We start from the raw sequence: 18359 nt of genomic DNA, 5'->3' as shown, positions 1-18359 counted from the left end.
TTGGAGACAAATACCGCTTTCAGGTTCAAATTTTGGAAAGCATGCGAGGGTCTATCTTTACCTGCTCATTCTTTATGCCTAACACAGTGACTGCTTGCTCTAACTTGTGACATGCTGAAGGACCTAGAAGTTGTAGAATATGAAAGGATGTGATAAAGAAAACTATACAATATTTTTTATACAATAATTGTAGTCTTGATTGTTAGAGGCTATGGTCGTGTTTGAGATTTCAATCCAAAGACTAAACCCCGCAGCCAATGAAAGTCTTCACTCCATTTGACTCTAGAATGGGCCGTCTTACACATTAGTTTATCAATGGGATATTCAGAGAAACGTGCAGTCAAGTGACCGGTTAACACAATAGCTTGTCCTCCAGCATCCTACTGAATTCCAAAGCCAGAGTCCTGAAAAAAATGCTTTTTTAAGCATTGCTGAGCTCACTGGCAGAAGTCTGGCTGAGTACTATGCAGATCTGCAGGATTATTCAGAGCAGAGAGAAGATGATAAGACATTGCCCCAGTGACCTGTCAAGTGGAAAAAGCCAAGAGATTGGCGCTGCTTGCCGACATCCAACCTCCCTTCTGAGCATCGGAGAAGGAAAAGACAAACTGGCATCTGCTTTTGCCACTCAAAGGTGTGGACGACACAGCAGAGACCTAAAAGAAGAGCAGCAGCAGCTGAGAAAGAAAATAAACAGCCGAGAGAGGAAGAGGATGCAAGATCTTAACTTGGCGATGGACGCCTTGAGAGAAGTCATCATGCCATATTCTGCCACCCACTGCCAGAGCTCACCAGGCAGAAAGCTATCCAAGATTGCCACCCTCTTGCTGGCCAGGAATTACATACTGCTTCTTGGAAGTTCTCTTCAAGAATTACGTAGAATCATTGGGGACATGAGTGGCCCAACGCCCAGATTGCTTCTTGCTGGTTTGCCACTCTTTGCAGCTCCAGGGTCTGTGTTCTTGGCACCCGGTTCTGGTGGCAGTGGAGAGACTCAATGCTCAAGCAAGCTGCACTCCTTGTCGGTGGAGGAACAGCCATGCTCGGCCTTCACCGTGCCAGGAGGAAGCGGCATTTGTGCCTGTTCTGTCTGCAGGTTCAGCCACTTCCTTCCCACCAACCTCAACATGAAAGCTGTACAGATGCCCAAATAGGCAAAAAGAGACATTTGAAATACTATGGATAGACTTTGAAAAAAATAAACAGAGCAATGCTACCGAAAAACTCTGCAACCAAAACAACATCACTGCCTGCAATAAATACAGAATAGGTGTAAAGGGCATAAAAGCAATGGTGGGGTCTGCAACAGCAATATTATATCCAAAAGGAAAGTTCTTAGAGATTTAACAAATGCAGCAGGCACTATAATAACAGACAGTCCTCAGATATGTTGTCAGAACTATTTCAAGATATTCTCTTGTGTATAGCAACCCAGCATGGCTGATATAATATTAATATTATCAGTCACTTGAAATTGCAATCAGCAGCTTGTGATGGTGCTGAAAGTCTTCTGCTGTCATTGCTGAACATTCTGCATTTATTCTGGATCCTTCAATTTAAACTTCAAACACTTGTTTTGGAAGGCTCTGCAGTTTTGATTCCATTCTATGTTTAGACACTGCAGATATTTTTTACAAATATGACTTTTTTCCAGAGTGACTTATTTGATGGACACTACATATTCAGCACAAAAGTTAGTTAATGTTCTGTTACACTGAAATGACTATATTGACCACAAGAACTGAAAGAAAACCAAACATGCCTTGTGTCCAGCACCATGGCCAGCGATCCAGATTTAAAAGAGTTAGCATCATCCCCAAAAGACAATCCTTCTTTTATTTTAATGGTTAACTAGTAGCAGACAGCCATAACCTAACCATGTAATGATATTTGCTGCCCATTGCAATGTTTCATTCTTATTCTTCATTCCTGTGTAGCTTTGAATTGACTCTGTTGACAGATGTTATATGAAACACAATGATACATTTTAGGATTTGTAATAAAAAAATTGTTTGCAAAAATCTCTTCCTATTCTATTTCTTCTATATGGAATGTAAAGAATAAAATATTTTGGGTTTAAAATGCAGAATTTTACAAGAGTTTTATTATAAAATGCATCTGTGTTAAAGCAAAATATAGGCTACCATTAATGTCTCTCCATCTGAAAATGTGATTCCCCTGGCTCCTGGTATTTAATATTGAGGCAGTGAGGCTTATGCACACTTTCTTGATTTTGCATTCTTGTTCCAGGTCTATAGGTCACATACAGCAGTAATAAGCAATTTCAGAATGAAGTCAGTAATGGCAACTTCTGTATGCTTCGGACATTTTTCCCTTTAAAATGACGGCTCAATGAGAAAATAATAATATCGGTATCGAAGTGTATCTTAAACTAAAACTTTTTTTAAGAGTGCTGAGGGGTTGGGATCTTTGTCAGGTTTTTATGACTTTCTCTGCATCCATTCTGGGAAAGTTCATCAACTTGTCTTGTCCTGGTGATCACTGACACTAGTTAAAGAATATCTAAAATTTGGACATGTCCCCAGAACAGGAATAGAGCAAATCTTCCGATGGTAACACTTGATTCACTGAGAAATATTTAGGAATAGAAGTCTATTACCTTGCAGAGAATTGCTATCACTTTCTACTTGTCTACAGGTCCAGAAATGAAAAGAATCACAAATGGGATTTACATTTATCTTACATCTAAAATAAAATGATATACAGGTAGTCCCCGAGTTAAGGACATGCAACATATGGACAACTCCTAGATACGAACGGGGCTTCCCTGCTCGCTCGTGTGCAGGATGGAGGCTTATTGGGGGGTAGGGGGCAGTTTGCATGACTTGCAGAAGAAATCTTTTGCTAAACACAGCTGAGGTTGTGAGTGATCCTAAGAGCTGAGCTGATCTGTAAATCTTGTAACTCTTTAATGACCAAGACAAACTCTGCAGCTTTTTGCATGTCAAAGCACAGCTTTCTTCAAAATGTCTAGGCTCCATAAAGTTTTTTTTGCTTTATTTTATAGAGTAACTGACACCACACTTTCTAATAATATGTTGAGACAAACATCTGTCCTAATTGCATTTATTAAAATAATGTACCTGTTCCAACTTACATACAAATTCGACTTAAGAACAAACCTACAGTCCTTACCTCGTATGTAACCCTGGGACTACCTGTATATATTTTAATATGGCAGACCAAATCCATATTGATCAAATGCTTTGTACACATAACTCATAAAAGGATGGTCTTGTTGTTTGTAGCAGTTATCAAAAAGCTGCCAGTAACATTTAAAGGAGATTCCTACCATCAAATAACTTTAGTGATTGCCTATCATTTACTATTATGTAACATTTACTAAATTCACCGTCTTATTCCCAATCCAATCCCATATCAGCATCTTTATACCATAAGACATTTGTAGACCACATAAATGTATCAAAACAGAGATATTGATTTTTCCTACATATTAAATACATATAAGACATTTTGACTTATAGATTACAATTATTTTGTTCTTTTATAAGATATAATGGGTATAAAACAGCACATGGCTGTGATTTACCGAAATGTTTTAATATAATATTAGGTATTTTGCAGTAATGAATTTAATAATTATTAATTATTTATACGAGGAACATTTCTCTGAACGCTTCTTTGTAATATAGAATAATATGTAATATGTGAATAGAATTCCCATCTTAGGCTATGTTCACATGATAAATCAGTGTTTATCAACTAGGGTTACTCCAGAGTTTGCTAGGGGTTCATTGAGCAATGATCATTTGCCTTTCAGGTCAGTTTAAGTGACAACAATGACAACATTTTGGCTGTCTGTAGGGGTGACATTCTTCCCACTGGTCAGCAATGTAAGAGGCATGCTTCCCATTATAGCAGGGGTTCCCCATGTTAAAAAGAGAAAGGCTGGGCTATAGGGATAAGGCTCTATAGTGCCTTCTATTGGAAGTGGCTGGTACTGCACCCATCAGGCTTTTTATCTTGTAACACACATGTATATGATAGAAAAATGTTTCTAATGGGGGGACACCTTTAAAAAATTTCAGGTCTTCAGGGGACCACTTTATAATTACTATATCCAAAAGTCACAGTATATTAGTGTGGTGGGTGTGGTTTTTAACATGGGGGAGCCCTACAATATTTTTTAAGTCTTAGGGAAACCCTATAGGAAAAATGCTTCTTACATTGTTGGCCATTGGGAAGAATGCCACCCTTACATATAGCCAAAAAGATCATTGGTGTCACTTAAACTGACCTGAGAGGCACAAACTGCTTATTGCTCACGGAACCCCCAGGAAACTCAGGAGGAACCCTGGGTGAGCAACACTGATCTAGAGCAAGAAGTGTCCTCCATGGTATTTTCATAACACAGGGAGGGGGAGGGCTTCTGTAGTTCATGTAGGGTGACACTCCTAGAGATAATGTAGTCAGCACAAGAACTTTCTGGATTTTTGGAAGTATCAACAAATGTATAAAAACATCTTGCAATGGTATGTTTGACAGATCAGAAGAGGGCAAATAAAAAAATGTTATACTCGGTCACATTTTTCAGGATTTTTTGGAAGAATTCAGCTCAGACACAACACACAGCTGTGAAAGCCGTCTCTGTCCGGTCACACAGCTGGTGATGAGGTCTTCAGATCTGGGATGTGAGCGGTGAGGTCATTGCACAAAGGCAAAGCATGATATAATCCCTGTGCGGGGCTTAACCCCTTCTGATGATGGGTAAAATCTGGGCCTATGGAGGGGCCATTGCTCGTTGGTGACAACAAGCAGCAGGGGTGCATGATCCAAAACCAACAGGTGTGTAGTGGAAAGGCACACGGATACATGAACGAGGAGCAGCAAACCATTTTACTATTGATTTTAAAATGTGCTCAGTTTCAGATAATCCACACAAGCAACTGATGTTCACAGGTGACCGACCATGGATGCTCAAAACCAAGTCATGGCCACATGGACAGACTCAAAACATTTGCAAAGTTTTGATTGTCGGTATGCTTTTTCTTATTATTGTTTCTTAATTCTGGACTCCAGCCTTCCCTTACACTTTGTACAGTTGTACAGATGTTTCTCCAGTACTGAAATGGATTACTCAGATTTCACTGCACACTGTGAGCTGCACATAGTGAACATTAGAAGCTGCATACAATCATAAGACTCTAACTTATTTCCTGGCTGGAGGACATCCATCATCATCTAGCCGGTTCCTTATTAGCTTGACTATTCTTGGCCCAGACTTTTAATTCATTGGATTTGGGTTCTTTCAATCCAGATGTTTCTCATCCACATCTCTAATGTACACACATCAAATTATTCTGTTTTGCGAGCCCCACCGTTTATCTCTGACATGTGTACACTGGTCCCCCAACATCGTTCATTGATCCGTGTGGGTGGATCAATAAACGACCATTCAGAAATGACAGCTGTACATTTTAATGGAGAAGAGCACAGTGGGGACCCTTGCTTGTCCTCCCCTCTCCATAGAATAGGGCGATGGTGATTGTACAGCACTCGTTCATTCAGCTGTCACTGGAAATGATCAGGAAAGTTTCCAGCAACAAATATCTTACATGTGTGTGTATAAAGATTACAGCAACCTATTAAAGTATATTAATGTCTGCATAATTCCTCCCAAGATCCAGCCCTTTGCTTGTGTCATGGCTGAGAGATGAGGGCTGTCACAGTGTGCGCTAATCAGGAATCTTTATACAGCACTCTGCCAGCTCCTTCCTCCAGCCACGATCCGCCTGCCATGCATACAGAAGAATCTATGATGACATCAATGGGTCTAAAATAAATAATGATAACCAAAAGCTGTGATTTAAAAAATATCATTGACACAAAAAAGGCAAAATATTAGGAAATTTGACTTGAGTTTTGTTTTCTTTTTTCCTAGGGAATGGATTATTTGGAGTCCTCTGAGTTACGAGTATCCACACCTGGTTCCTTTCTCTTGCATACAATAAGTGGCTGCTCATTGATAATGGATCCATTGATGAGCATTCACTGCAGACAAGTTTTACCAAGTCATAAAGATGACACACAATAGAATGTGACACAATGGAGACTTGTAAACAATTGCCTGTTGACTGGAGACCTATTGGAATTTGTCACAATGGCAAAAAAGTCTTCAGAAGCTGGCAGATTAACCCTTTATCTGTGATCTTGCCATGATAGAACAGGGTTTTATAATATGTACTTGTATTTCGGGGATTTAACCCTCTTCTGGGTATAGCATTTTGTTCTGTTATTTATTTTGCTTTTTGCATCCTGTTGAGGAGATTTCCCTCCACTTCCTGTTCCCCTGACACAACAGGAAGGGAGAGGAAATCCCTCCAAAGTGATAGGAAATCCCTGATTAGACACTAACACAGGTTTCATTGTTTCTCCTGTATCTATAACATATATATTGGATTCAGCACCGTTTTAGATTAAAATGGTGTCAAGTTCCCTGGTAGGGATGCAAAGAACAATTACTAGGAGTTCTTACCGTACTCTTACTCATACTATTACCAAACTTTTTTGAAGGGGCCCCCAGAGGTATCAGCATCGTCATTAGACCACTGGGGGTAGAATTTGTCAGCAGTGGCGGACATAGTTAGCAGTGGGCCCCAGTGCAGAACTAACTTGCCCCCTCCCTGCTCGTGGGGGTCCTTGTTGACTGAAAAGGGTCCAGAGCTGCCGTACAGCAGCACACTTTGCATCTCCCTATGTCCAACCCTGATTATCAGTCAGCAGTCTAAGGATTTAACACAAAATTTACGCACAAGCATTTTCCAGCATCAACTAATCTATTTTTTGGAATATCATAAGTGTCAAAAGTGAAGATCCAAAGGTCCATTTTAAGCCCTTCCATCACCCCAACCAACAATGAATTAACATTGGGGTTTAGTAGATGTTGAGGTGAGAAGGAACATCAAAGTAAGTGGACAAAATTTTGGCCAGGAAACCTCTCTGCCTGGATTACCCCAGAGACACAAACACAGGACTGACTTAGCTCATCAAAGTCCACAAAAAAACTTACAAAATATTAATCACAGTCCTTCAAAAAGTGTATTTTCTCCAAATCTCCCTATTTTATGACGCCTTCTAACATTTAATATACACAACCCCCACATGCTTTATGCCATGCAATCATTTCCTATGCCACCTACTTATCATCTTGAACCAAGCTGGCCCAGTAAAGATAGCTAGCCCTGGAGAAGGGATTGGAAGGAAGAGCTAAGAGAGGGATTGGCACAAAAAGTTTAGGCAGTGGAAGGTAGTGATAAGAAGAGAAAGTTCTTACCCAGTTCGTGGCTGGATAAGAGGAACTGCAAGTGGTTGGAACGGGGAAAACGTGAAAAAGTTTAGAAAGGTCGTCTGGAGGGTGAAGTTGTCTTACTCTTATAACCATAGGTCTTAGTATTTGGTATGTGTATCTTCTGGTCAAGGCATCTTGGTGGTTTGAGGTGGGGGGATCTCTAGAAGACTTGGGAATACCAGCAAATCCGGGCTCGTCAGGTGGCTCCCTTTTGGCAGGTTGTGGTTGGTTCTACTTGGGGCTTGGAGGAAGTCAGGATAGTTTACAGTCAGTGGATACCCAAAGATCCTTTCTGGTCAACACTAGTTGTTGGTTCATCATTGGTTTATGTTATTTATTGATTATTTGATTGATCAAAGTTTTCCAAGAGCAGAGAAGATAAACTATCATGGGTGATCCTAGGTCAGTGTGTCTCAACCGTTTTAACATATTGGAACCCCTTAAGAAAAAGTTTCAGATCTTCAGAGAACCCCTTCTTTAATTACTATATCCACAACTTTCAGTATATTAGTGTGGTGGTCACTATGAAATATTCCTCTTACATTGCTGGCCAATGGGAAAAATGTCACCCTTACAAAAATATTAGTGTTATTTGTGGTAACTGACCGGAGAGTCCCAAATTGCTCCAAGCAGAACTCTTAGCAGCCTCTAGAGGAAGCCTCTGGATTATAACCTTAATATGGTCCAAGATTGATAATATTTGCCAAAAAGTAGCAAATGGCTTTAAGAAATCCATTTCAGGTTTGGTGAAACACCCAAGTTCTCCCATGATAGTCTATCTTCTCCAGTCTTGGAGAAATTTAATAAATCACGTCCATTATTTCATAAAATGCTGTTGTGGCCAATTTCAAATCAACGTTGTGTTGAATTCAAGCAGTTGTGTTTTCCGGAGGAAGGTGTTTACAAATAAGTTTCCCCTTTCTAAGATTTATTTCTAAAGCAAATTAATGTCTGTTTCAGCTACAAAATATGTCTGAGTCTTCAAAAAATAAATCAGCAAATATCATTCAAACCATTGCACTCCCTCATTAGACTGCAGATTGGAAGCCGACGGGCAGAGGACCTCACGCTTGTCACTTGAGGCCAAATCTCCAATCTCACTTAGCCTGGCTTCTCATGGACGCTTTTTTTTGAGTGTTTAAATCAGGCTTCTTAATCACTGAATCTCCCAAGGCTAATAGATTTTTTGGTGTTTAGGGGGTCAGCTAAGAATCTAATTGAACACCTTACAATACGTCCACATGGCCAGAAAATGCGGACAACTTGATAGGGTTGACCGAGCCAAAGAAGGCCGGCTAGAGCGGAGCATTAATGTATAGGGAGAGAATGACAGCAATCACGGCTCTTATGAATGGCACACACAGACCCTGAAGATGAAGCAATTACCAGGCATTGGGGATTAATAGTTACGTGTGAATGCCAAGCTGTATATGCTCCGGACAGAATATGTTGTGGATAGAAAGCAACAAAAGACAGTTTCTTACTATTAAGTGAGATTAGAAGTAATGGGCTGATTTACTGACAAAAGCAGAATTAGATTCAGATGGTAACATCAAAGTGTACACACGCTCTTAGACCACCACGTACATTTACATATAGCTGGCAGGGTTCGGTCAGGGCCACAATGGGAGAAAGTTTGCTGGACTAATAATTTTCTGGTCAAGCAGTTTTATTTTATTTTATTTTTTTTCATTGTATTTATCTCAAAATTGCTTTCTGCTTAAACAGAGCAAGCTTGATTTATTCATGAGAACTGTACCAATGGAACATGTACTGCTACAGGTCAACAGGAACAGGAGGACTAAAGCCAGGGCGTTTGTACTTTTTTAAGGAAAGTAAACTTTATATGCAAGTTACTGATATATTAAGTTGTTTCTAAAATAAAATCAAATGACCTGATTTATATATATATTTGTATAGATGATCAGGCTGCAAGGATTGTGCACTGTCCAGAAACATGAACCCCATTACTAAAACTCCAATATGTTGATGTCACTTTGAATATTTTAAATCTGCAGATTTCATTGAAATAATACCAGGTGATCCTGCCATGAGGTGTCTTGCTTAGGCACCTCTGTTAAAGGGTGACAACGTTCTGTTTATGGTTGTCAGCTGTTCTCCTGAATTGTCATCCCCATACAAACCCACCCATGGGAGACTTCAAGCAGTTTTATCTTTGGCATTATGCACAGTCATCATCAAACACAAACTGAGAAATCATGGACAGCTATTGTTGGAATTCATATAGACAAAAAAGGGACTGCAATGTGGCTGTAGAGGATCAACAGTGCCAATGAAGAACAAAGTTTACAATAACAGCAGTTAATGATATTATGAATGCTGGGTATATACTGGGTATATATATATATATATATATATATATATAAATCTAGAATTTGCAGCACCTAAAAGTATACTGACCTATGTCATTTCAGGTGTTTTGAATTTGTAGATAAGGGATGCTTTTGTTCTTTTTACTTTTGTTAAAGATGTCTTGAGGCTTGACAAAGGGCTTGTCCCGAAACTTTTTGTAAAATAAACTTTTGGCATTTGCACATCCTGGACTTTCTTTAGAATATTTTGGATCCTTGGGCTGAATTCTATTTGCATGCAACACAAAATCACCAGATGCTGCTATCCGCCTCTTTGACTATATATATATATATCTATATATATTTGCAGGCTTTAGAAAAGGGGCAGGATGCTTACATAGGGGTATATTGCAGCAACTGTAACCAAGGGAGGAATTGTAGGACAGCACTGATACGATAAATTTAAGTTAAAATTAAGTTACAAGATACAGCACAGATTTTATCACTTTCACTTTTTAAATGCAAGTCCACAGAAAATCTCATAAAACTTAAAGCTAAACAAAGATACAAATTAATGCAGCTCTGGTATCCACAATGCATCAGTAATTTTTTTTTTTTACATTCAAACAGGGTAAGTATTTAATATTGATCTGGTATCAGTCTTTTGTTATCACTGGATATCAGGGCTGAAAGGCGAGACAATAAAGCAATGAGCCAATCAGTTATTGCTGATGGGAGTGCAGATCAGAGGGACATAGAAATGAGCTTATCATTGTGTTGCTTCTCCCCTTAAAGCAGAACTAAACTTCAGAAAAAATTGCAACCAAACAGGTCCTTTATTGCAGAATTGAATGACAATGTCCCTTCTGGAATAAAATAATCTTATCTGACTGATTGGAAAATTTTAGTACATTCACCTGTCCCCTCAGGCACCCGGCATCTTCTTTCTTCTTCTCTACCTGGTTTCTTCATCCACCTTTATTGGCTGGGCAAGGATGAAGTAACTCTGTGTGCCTGCGCTCCTGGCAGCTGCAGAGAAAGCCGGGACATTGCGGGACACTGAGCTGCACATGCATTTTTTTGATAGAACAAGACAGCGATCAGTCAGGTAATAATGCTGTCTGCCTGTCCATTTCTGCCAATAAAGCCCTGCCTGCTTACAAATTTTCAAAGCGATACCCCAGGACAACCTGGGCTCAAACGATGTGGGTTATAAATACTGGCCATCAGACTAAGGACACCTAGTGGTAGAATAAAGTACAGCAGGGAAAATTCCATATGGAAAGTAAATACAGAAGGTGATTTAACATGTTTATTTAGGGGCTATTCATTGTTATCCTGGAGATTTGCGGTCAATAAATATTTTAAAATATTGTTTTAAACCTGTCCTAATTGTACTTAGATATGCAATTGCCATAAACAAATTTTCCAGTAATGCACAAAGTTTTTATTACATAGCTGATGGACAATTATACATCCCGAAGACTTTGCTTAGTAAAAGATTTGCCCACTTGTGGTCTGTATTGGTTCACAGTTTTTACTTGTGGGGGATCAAAGCCTGGCCAGCGATCGATGAGTTTCACATAAGGGTTCAAATACAACGAAGACCCCTTTGTCAGGAACTGTAATTTAGACTCTGCCAAACATAAAGGACACAACGTTCCAATCTTAATGCAAATTCACGGACAATCCATTTTGTTTCCAAAATGGTTTCCTCTAAAGGGAACAATGTCAGCAGAACTTTCTATTTCCACTTGAATTTTGTATCTCCCGCTTGATGAATGGAAAGTTTCTATTATGTTGAAGTGGACATATGTTGGAGCAAAGGAAGGTTAAATATTGCACCAGATCAAAACGTGGTTAAAACCCCTTTAGAACGATCTAATCATGGCAAGGAGGCTGTTGAGTGTTGAAACGAGATTGGTAGGTGGGGCCCGAAGTGGTCATCTTTAATCTGATGGCTTTACTTTCATCTCTGTATGCAGATTCAAGTGGGAATGATTCCGTCCAACTGAAAGAGGAGGACAACTCCCGTGTCACTACTAGAATCCCATCAACTCAAGACTGGTGAGACCAATTTCAAGGCAACAAAGGCCTGGAGTGTCAATGGGAAAAGGTCACCAAATAGCATCAGCTACAGATTAAAGCTTCAGCTCTAAAGGATGCCAAAAGCCCAGAAGATACTCATTTCACCATTGAAGGTGGTCTAAAGTTTCGGGAGCAACAAGACCAAACAGTTCCATCCCATTGCTCAGGTCATAATATTAAATTTACATATAATCCGCCATGTTTTTTATAATTATGAAAAATGAAACGAATAAAGAACTTGGGAATGCAAGGCTATGGTTTAGGTTTGTCACAGCACACCCTACACATGGCCTCTATTTTGTGTAAACTCCTTGATAAAGTGATTTCTGGAGAACCCAAATTTATAGAAGAACCAATGGTGGCTACATGGTGATTTATGACCAAATAATGTAAGGATGTGGTTTGGATTTATGTGCTACCCTACACATTTTTTTTGTGGGAACTCCTTCTAGAGCAAGTGATTTCTGAAGGACCCAGAGGTATAGAAGTGCCAATGGCTACACAGTGGTTTATGAGCAGGCAGGTCCATCTCATTACTCAGGCTGTAACTTTATATATACCTATAACCCACCATGCTATTTTTTTTATTATGAAAAATTATAAAACTAAAAAAGTACTTGAAAATATAAGGCTCAATTCATTACTGTAACATTATAGATACATATAACACCCCCCCCCCCCCCCCCCCGCCTCTAAAAAATGACAATAGAAAGAACTTGGCAATATTAGACTCATCTCATTACTGTGTATATAAAGTTTTTTTTTAACTAAAAAATGAAAATAGTAAGAACTTGGAAATATAAGGCTACGGTTTAGGTTTATCACGTCACACCATACACATGGCCTTGTTTTTGATTGTGAACTCCTAGACCAAGTGATTTCTGAAGGAGTTGTAGAAGAGCCATGTGATTTGTGACCAAACAGGTCCATCTCATTCCTTAGGCCATAACATTATGTATACATATATCTCACCATGTTTTTCTGTTAAATATGAAAATAAAACTAAATAAGTAATAACTTGGAAATGTAAGGTTACAGTTTAGGTTTGTTTCATGTCATACTCTACAGGATCATGCAGGTCCATCCCAATACTCAGGCCGTAAATTTACCCTCCATATTAATATTTTAATTATGAAAATTGGAACTAAATAAAAATTGGAAATGAAAGGATGTGGTTTGGGTTTATCATGTCCTACCCTACACATGGGTCTTTTTTTGTGGGAACTCCCGCTAGACCAAGTGACTTCTAAAGGATCCAGAGGTATAGAAGAGCCAGTGGTGGCTACATGGGGATTTATGGGAAAGCAGGTCCATCTCATTACTCATAACATTATATATACATTTAACCTGCCATTTTTTTTTTAATTATGAAAAATTAAACTGAATAAGACCTTGGAAGTGTATTATGTAGTGGTTTATGTTTGGTACGGAGAATCCAAAGGTGGCCACATAGTGATTTATAGAGGAAAAGGGCCTCCTCAAAGTCCATATCTGGGTGATTGCGATGCATCCCAGCTACCATTTAGTCATTCACATTTTTACAAAACAAAACAAAGAGAAACTCCTCAAAAAACTTTCAGGTCTTAGGGAACCCCTTCTATAATTTTTATATCACAGTACATTAGTGTGGTGGTCAGTAGGAAGAATGCATCTTAAATTTTTGGCCATTGGAAAGAATGTCACCCTTACAGACAGCCAAAAAGATCATTGGTGTCACTTAAGCTGACATGAGAGGTCCAAACTGGTCATTGGTCAAGGAGCCCTAAGCAACCTCTGGAGGAACCCTGGTTGAGAAACTTAGTCCCTGGGTGAAGTACAAGAGCAAGAAGCAGTAAAGGAAGCAGTTCCCCTATCTGGAGTAACTCTAGATAGAACATAGATCAGACACTTGCCTATTCCTCCCCTTACATTCCCGTTGGCCCATCTCTATTATGGACTGACTCCTTGGCCAATAGTATAGTGTGTGTAAGATAAGAGGGGGTGGGCAAATTCTGATATTACCCAATAAATATTGGAGATATGCTCTTTAACATCAGCCTGGTTCCTTGGCCAAGCTACACAGCAAATGCCCTTCTTTTGGCTGATGATTGCAACAACCACTAGCTAAGAAGAGCACTTCTATTTTGTACCTTAGGAACCAGATGAAAAAAAAAGTTAATATTTACTGTAACCCATATTACTTGTTGCAACCCATAGTCCATATAAAATAAAAACATGGAAACCCACTGGCAGATTTGTTTCTCCCAGGTCACATGAGTGCAAAGCATTACATTTACATAAAATAATGCTTTGTAGTGTAAATCTTAGGCCCATGTCTACTTAATACCATTGAATTCATTTCTAGTTTTGAATTTTTTCCTTTTAAAACTTACCTAGCTCAATTTGCACTAAATGAACAAACAAGCTCATTGCAATAAATGAATAACTATCCCAAATTATTGACTCTTTGCAGGCTTTTTAAATGGGGGAAGCCTTGAAATAACCTTGATGTCTTCTGGGAACCCCTTCTATAATTACTATATAGAAAGTAAACTAGTATAGGGGTTGGTGGGAAGAATGCCTCTTACATTGGTGGCCAGTGGGAAAAATGTCACCCTTTCAGATAGCCAAAGAGATCATTGATGTGAGTGGTAACATACCCGAGGGCCACAAACTGCTCATTGCTCAACGAACCTAAGCAACCTCTGGAGGAACCCTAGTTAAGAAACACTGCATTAGTGCACAGTATATCTATCACTTTATCATTCTTGTAGGGCCCTCACAAAGGGCCTGATTTATCAAAGTTCACCAAGACTGGAGAGGAAGGACTCTCTCGGGGGAACCTGGGTGATCCAACAAACATGAAATAGATCTGGTCCAGGGTAGAAACCATATATCAAATGATTTTTAGGAAAAGCATTCCAAGTTTACTAGATCACCCAGGTTCTCCCATGTTAGTCTATCTTCTCTCATCTTGGAGAGCTTTACTTAATCAGGTCTTTTAAACAATGGAATTTATAGTTGTTTCATTAAAATAGAATATGCACATTTTCTTTCTTCTATTATTATTTGTCTGAAATGGTAACAAGTAAAGTTGTCTTAACAAATGGCAAGAATTGAATGCTATGAATGCCGTTATTAATATCCCTGCAGCATCAATGGGCGTCCTCCACTTGTCATACATTAATTCTATAATAACAACCTCTCCAGTTTGCCTACAGATGCTCAGAAATGAGCCATCTGGGTCCTAGAAGGTTCTACATTTCCCAGGCCTTGGATCCATATGTTGCTACTTTTGGTGCACCACATACTCTTCAGCCATTCTGGGAATTAGCCTCATTGTTATTCAGGTGGGTTGGCCTGGTCATGAACTGCACTAATCAAAAAACAAACTGAACCGAAACACTGAGCCTCACACGCTGGCCTAGGCCTCCCCCTGACCCCTACTATGCGGCAGCCTCCAATAGATGACACGCAGGTCTTCTTTCTAGAGTCTTGCACCTTCCACAGATACGGGACATCTGTGTGTAAGCTCCCACCCTCCTTGTGTAGGGTATTAGGGTCAGTGATGTCCAACAATTCAACGTGGGAAGTCTTCCAGAGGAAGTAGTAGGTCATAAATTCGATGGAACAAGAGCAATCTGTCAAGCCTGGCCTTGCTTCTATGCCGCCCACTTTTTGTCAATGGCAGAAGTATACACAGCCCCTTATTCCTCGGCAGTTAAGTGAGTTACAGTGTAGATTGTGTGCACCCAAGCGTTGCATTGCTATAGCTTGGCGGCTTTAATTAAAGAAATACTTCCAGGGGCTTTATTACAAAATAAAATGCTTTTCAAAACAGTTGGTTCAATAAAGTGTTAAAAGAAGTTACAGGTGTTTTGGAAAAAGCTTATATTTGCATAATACCCTACTTAAGGATGGAAACTCTACATTGTATGGGCTATATATGACTTTTTTACTCCAGTTTAACAATTAGAAGTTTAAAGAAAAATTCCAGCCCAAACTTTTCTTTTAATTTTTTGAGTGGTCATTGGCACAGAAAGTGAGCAGAATCTCTCCAACAGCAATTTATGCCCAACTCTGTCGCCCTGCCTTCCTTCCCATGAGCCAACTGCCCTTCTTTCTGGTTATCATTTAACATGGAAGGACAGAATAATCTAAAGATAAAAAGGAATTACTGTGGGTACAGTGCTGAAGTAGGTGTGTGATTTGATTTTTGTGGGCTATATGCAAATTTTGTCTAAATGCAAGAGACATGTGTGCTTGAATCTTAAATATTGGGGTGCTGTTAGGGTGGCACCCCCTGGCAGGTGACGTGGGGTTACTTGTGGCGCAGAGTCAAAGTGTCTACCAGTCTTCACCAGAGCCTCCTGCAAGGGATGAAGGACTGGTGACCAATATAATCACCATATCACTTTGCTGCGGGGAGCACACCAGATCACGGCCCCCAGGCTCTCCCCACCAGGGGTAAGCAGGACAGAGGGATCTGATGTAGGGACAGTGCAGATCAGGTACTAAATTAGATGACAGCAGTTCAGGAAGACTGATGGTCAGGGCAGGCGGCAGACAAGCGTGGTCCAGGACAAGCACAGGTCAGGGCAGGCAGAAGACCAGCGTAATCCAGGTACAAGCACAGGTCAGCAATCCAAAAGGGAATGAATGGCAGAGTGTGAATGAGCAACCCATAGGTAAGAAGGCTGAGGATCCAACAACCAGAGCCTGAAATCAGGGAGGTATAAATAAGGATAGCATCCAATAGAAGGAAAAGGCTGGAACCAGGAACCACTCTGCTCATTGGCTACTGCACATTTCCTGAAATCCCCTTCAGCTGTGACGAGCCTCAGAGTAAGTGCAGGGGATGCTAAAGAAGGCAAATCTTTGCACAGCTAAAGGGAGGCTGAGGATGCTGCAGGCTGCTGGACAGATGATCTGCGGGGCAAAGTGGTAATAGGTGCTCAGTGTATTTCTTTCAGATCTGTGCAGTTAACTTTATCCTTTGTATTTCTGTATTTAGACCAGTCACTTCTCGTGTGCAGGCTGACTGGTCTTGTATACACCCCATATTGTGTTCCACAGGCAGCCTGTAGATGGCAGTATTGCTGGGCCCCTCCCACAGCTCTGCTATGTGCACAGGCCAAGGACAGCAGAGTGATGACACCACTGCTGCATTTCAATGTAGAATCTGATACTACAAATGAACTTGGTGAACACAAAACAGATTTATATCCTTTGAGGCTACTGGGAAATGTATTTTTATTGCTTCTAGAGTTCCTTATTGCTTATCATTGTTATGATGTTCCGAGGTGTAAAAAAAGAACACATGAGCTACATGGGTAACATAAAACCTCAACAGTTATTATTCCCTATGAAATGTGCAGCTCCAACATCAACCACATCAACAGTTTCCCTACCCCTGCATTCACTTCTTACTTCTCCTGATTAAGGCAAGCAATGCTAGTACTTGAAGGTAATCAGATTCTGCACAGATCCAATTGTCTATTAATATTCATGGACAAATAAGACAATAGTAAAAAGATCTAACTGCCATGGTACAAATGATTGATGAAAGTTACAAAAACATGCAGGATTGCACCATCTGAGCATGCATTTTATGCACCCCACTGACAGCCCTATAAAGAGTAGGCATGAGCAAAGTTTTACAGTTTACAGTGGAATTTTAGGAGCAGTAAAAGCCTTCTGAAGGTTGGGGATGTTACTTTCAACTGTCCTGGACCGGTTTTATGGTACACAAAAAAACAATAAAAATTAAACAAATGAAGCTCTATGTAGCATGGTACATTGCATGATATTGCACAATATTATGTATTAAAAATGAATGGAGTGCTAATGCACTCTAAAGTTCACTAGTGTGCTAGGTTAGTGCATGCATGTTAATAGAAGGTATAACCTTGTTATAATGTGCAAAGAATATATAATGTATAAAGTTACAGCAGTTCATTTTTTGGAATTAAACTGGACTTGCTTAAATTTCCAAAGCAAGTACATTGCATAAATAATTCTAATGTAATGTAAATTCAGCCTACCTGCTTTACAAATAGATTCCCAAGAGTTTCTGCTTCTGCAAAACTTTCACTGCTGGGAATATAATGTATTACAAATGTAAAGGTGTCAGAATTTGTACATGTTAAGGCTTGGCGCTGCCACCTCTATCCCTGTTGTCCCAGATTCATCACAACTATTTCTGTCTGCATCTCAGTTTGTACGGTCAGACATTTTCATTGGTAGGGAAATGTTCCAATAAGGATATTTTACAATTGTCTAAATTAAAACTTTCCTCAGATCACTGCCAACAAAAAACAGAAATAAATAAGGTGTTGTAACCCTCCCTCTTCTATCCAAAAATGAAAAAATCCAACATACTTCCCCATTCCATACACCCAGACTAGCAATGGTAACTATGGAACAATTTTGGTAAAATTAATTAGGCATGAATATTACCAATTGTGCCATTCATGCAAACACTCTTTAGTGTTTCCCTTTATTTTTGGTTTCTTTATGGTATTATAGTTCATTTAGTTTTGATTTTATTTGTGTCATTTTTTTTTATTTGATTTTCATTTGAACTTTGTATTTTTTACTTTTTTTTTTAACCTTCTCAGCGGTTCCTTTCTGTCAGGATTTATATGTCT

The 18359-nt window shown here is 39.5% G+C and overlaps 1 protein-coding gene across 1 annotated transcript; it reads left to right on the top strand.

Moving 5' to 3' along the window:
- Positions 1–360: 360 nt before the first annotated feature.
- On the top strand, positions 361–2015 carry OLIG1 (oligodendrocyte transcription factor 1). The gene has a single exon (XM_072399491.1). It carries the CDS (start codon positions 465–467, stop codon positions 1152–1154), a length of 690 nt encoding a protein of 229 aa, XP_072255592.1. The 5' UTR covers positions 361–464; the 3' UTR covers positions 1155–2015.
- The last annotated feature ends 16344 nt before the right edge of the window (positions 2016–18359 follow it).

The sequence above is a fragment of the Pyxicephalus adspersus genome, chromosome 1 (assembly GCF_032062135.1).
Source record: "Pyxicephalus adspersus chromosome 1, UCB_Pads_2.0, whole genome shotgun sequence".
Classification (NCBI taxonomy): Eukaryota; Metazoa; Chordata; class Amphibia; order Anura; family Pyxicephalidae; genus Pyxicephalus; species Pyxicephalus adspersus.
This window is presented reverse-complemented; position numbering and strand designations above follow the sequence as displayed.

Bases quoted from the DNA above. Each gene is read 5' to 3' on its own strand.
- OLIG1 (XM_072399491.1), top strand. From the start codon at position 465: ATGCAGATCTGCAGGATTATTCAGAGCAGAGAGAAGATGATAAGACAT.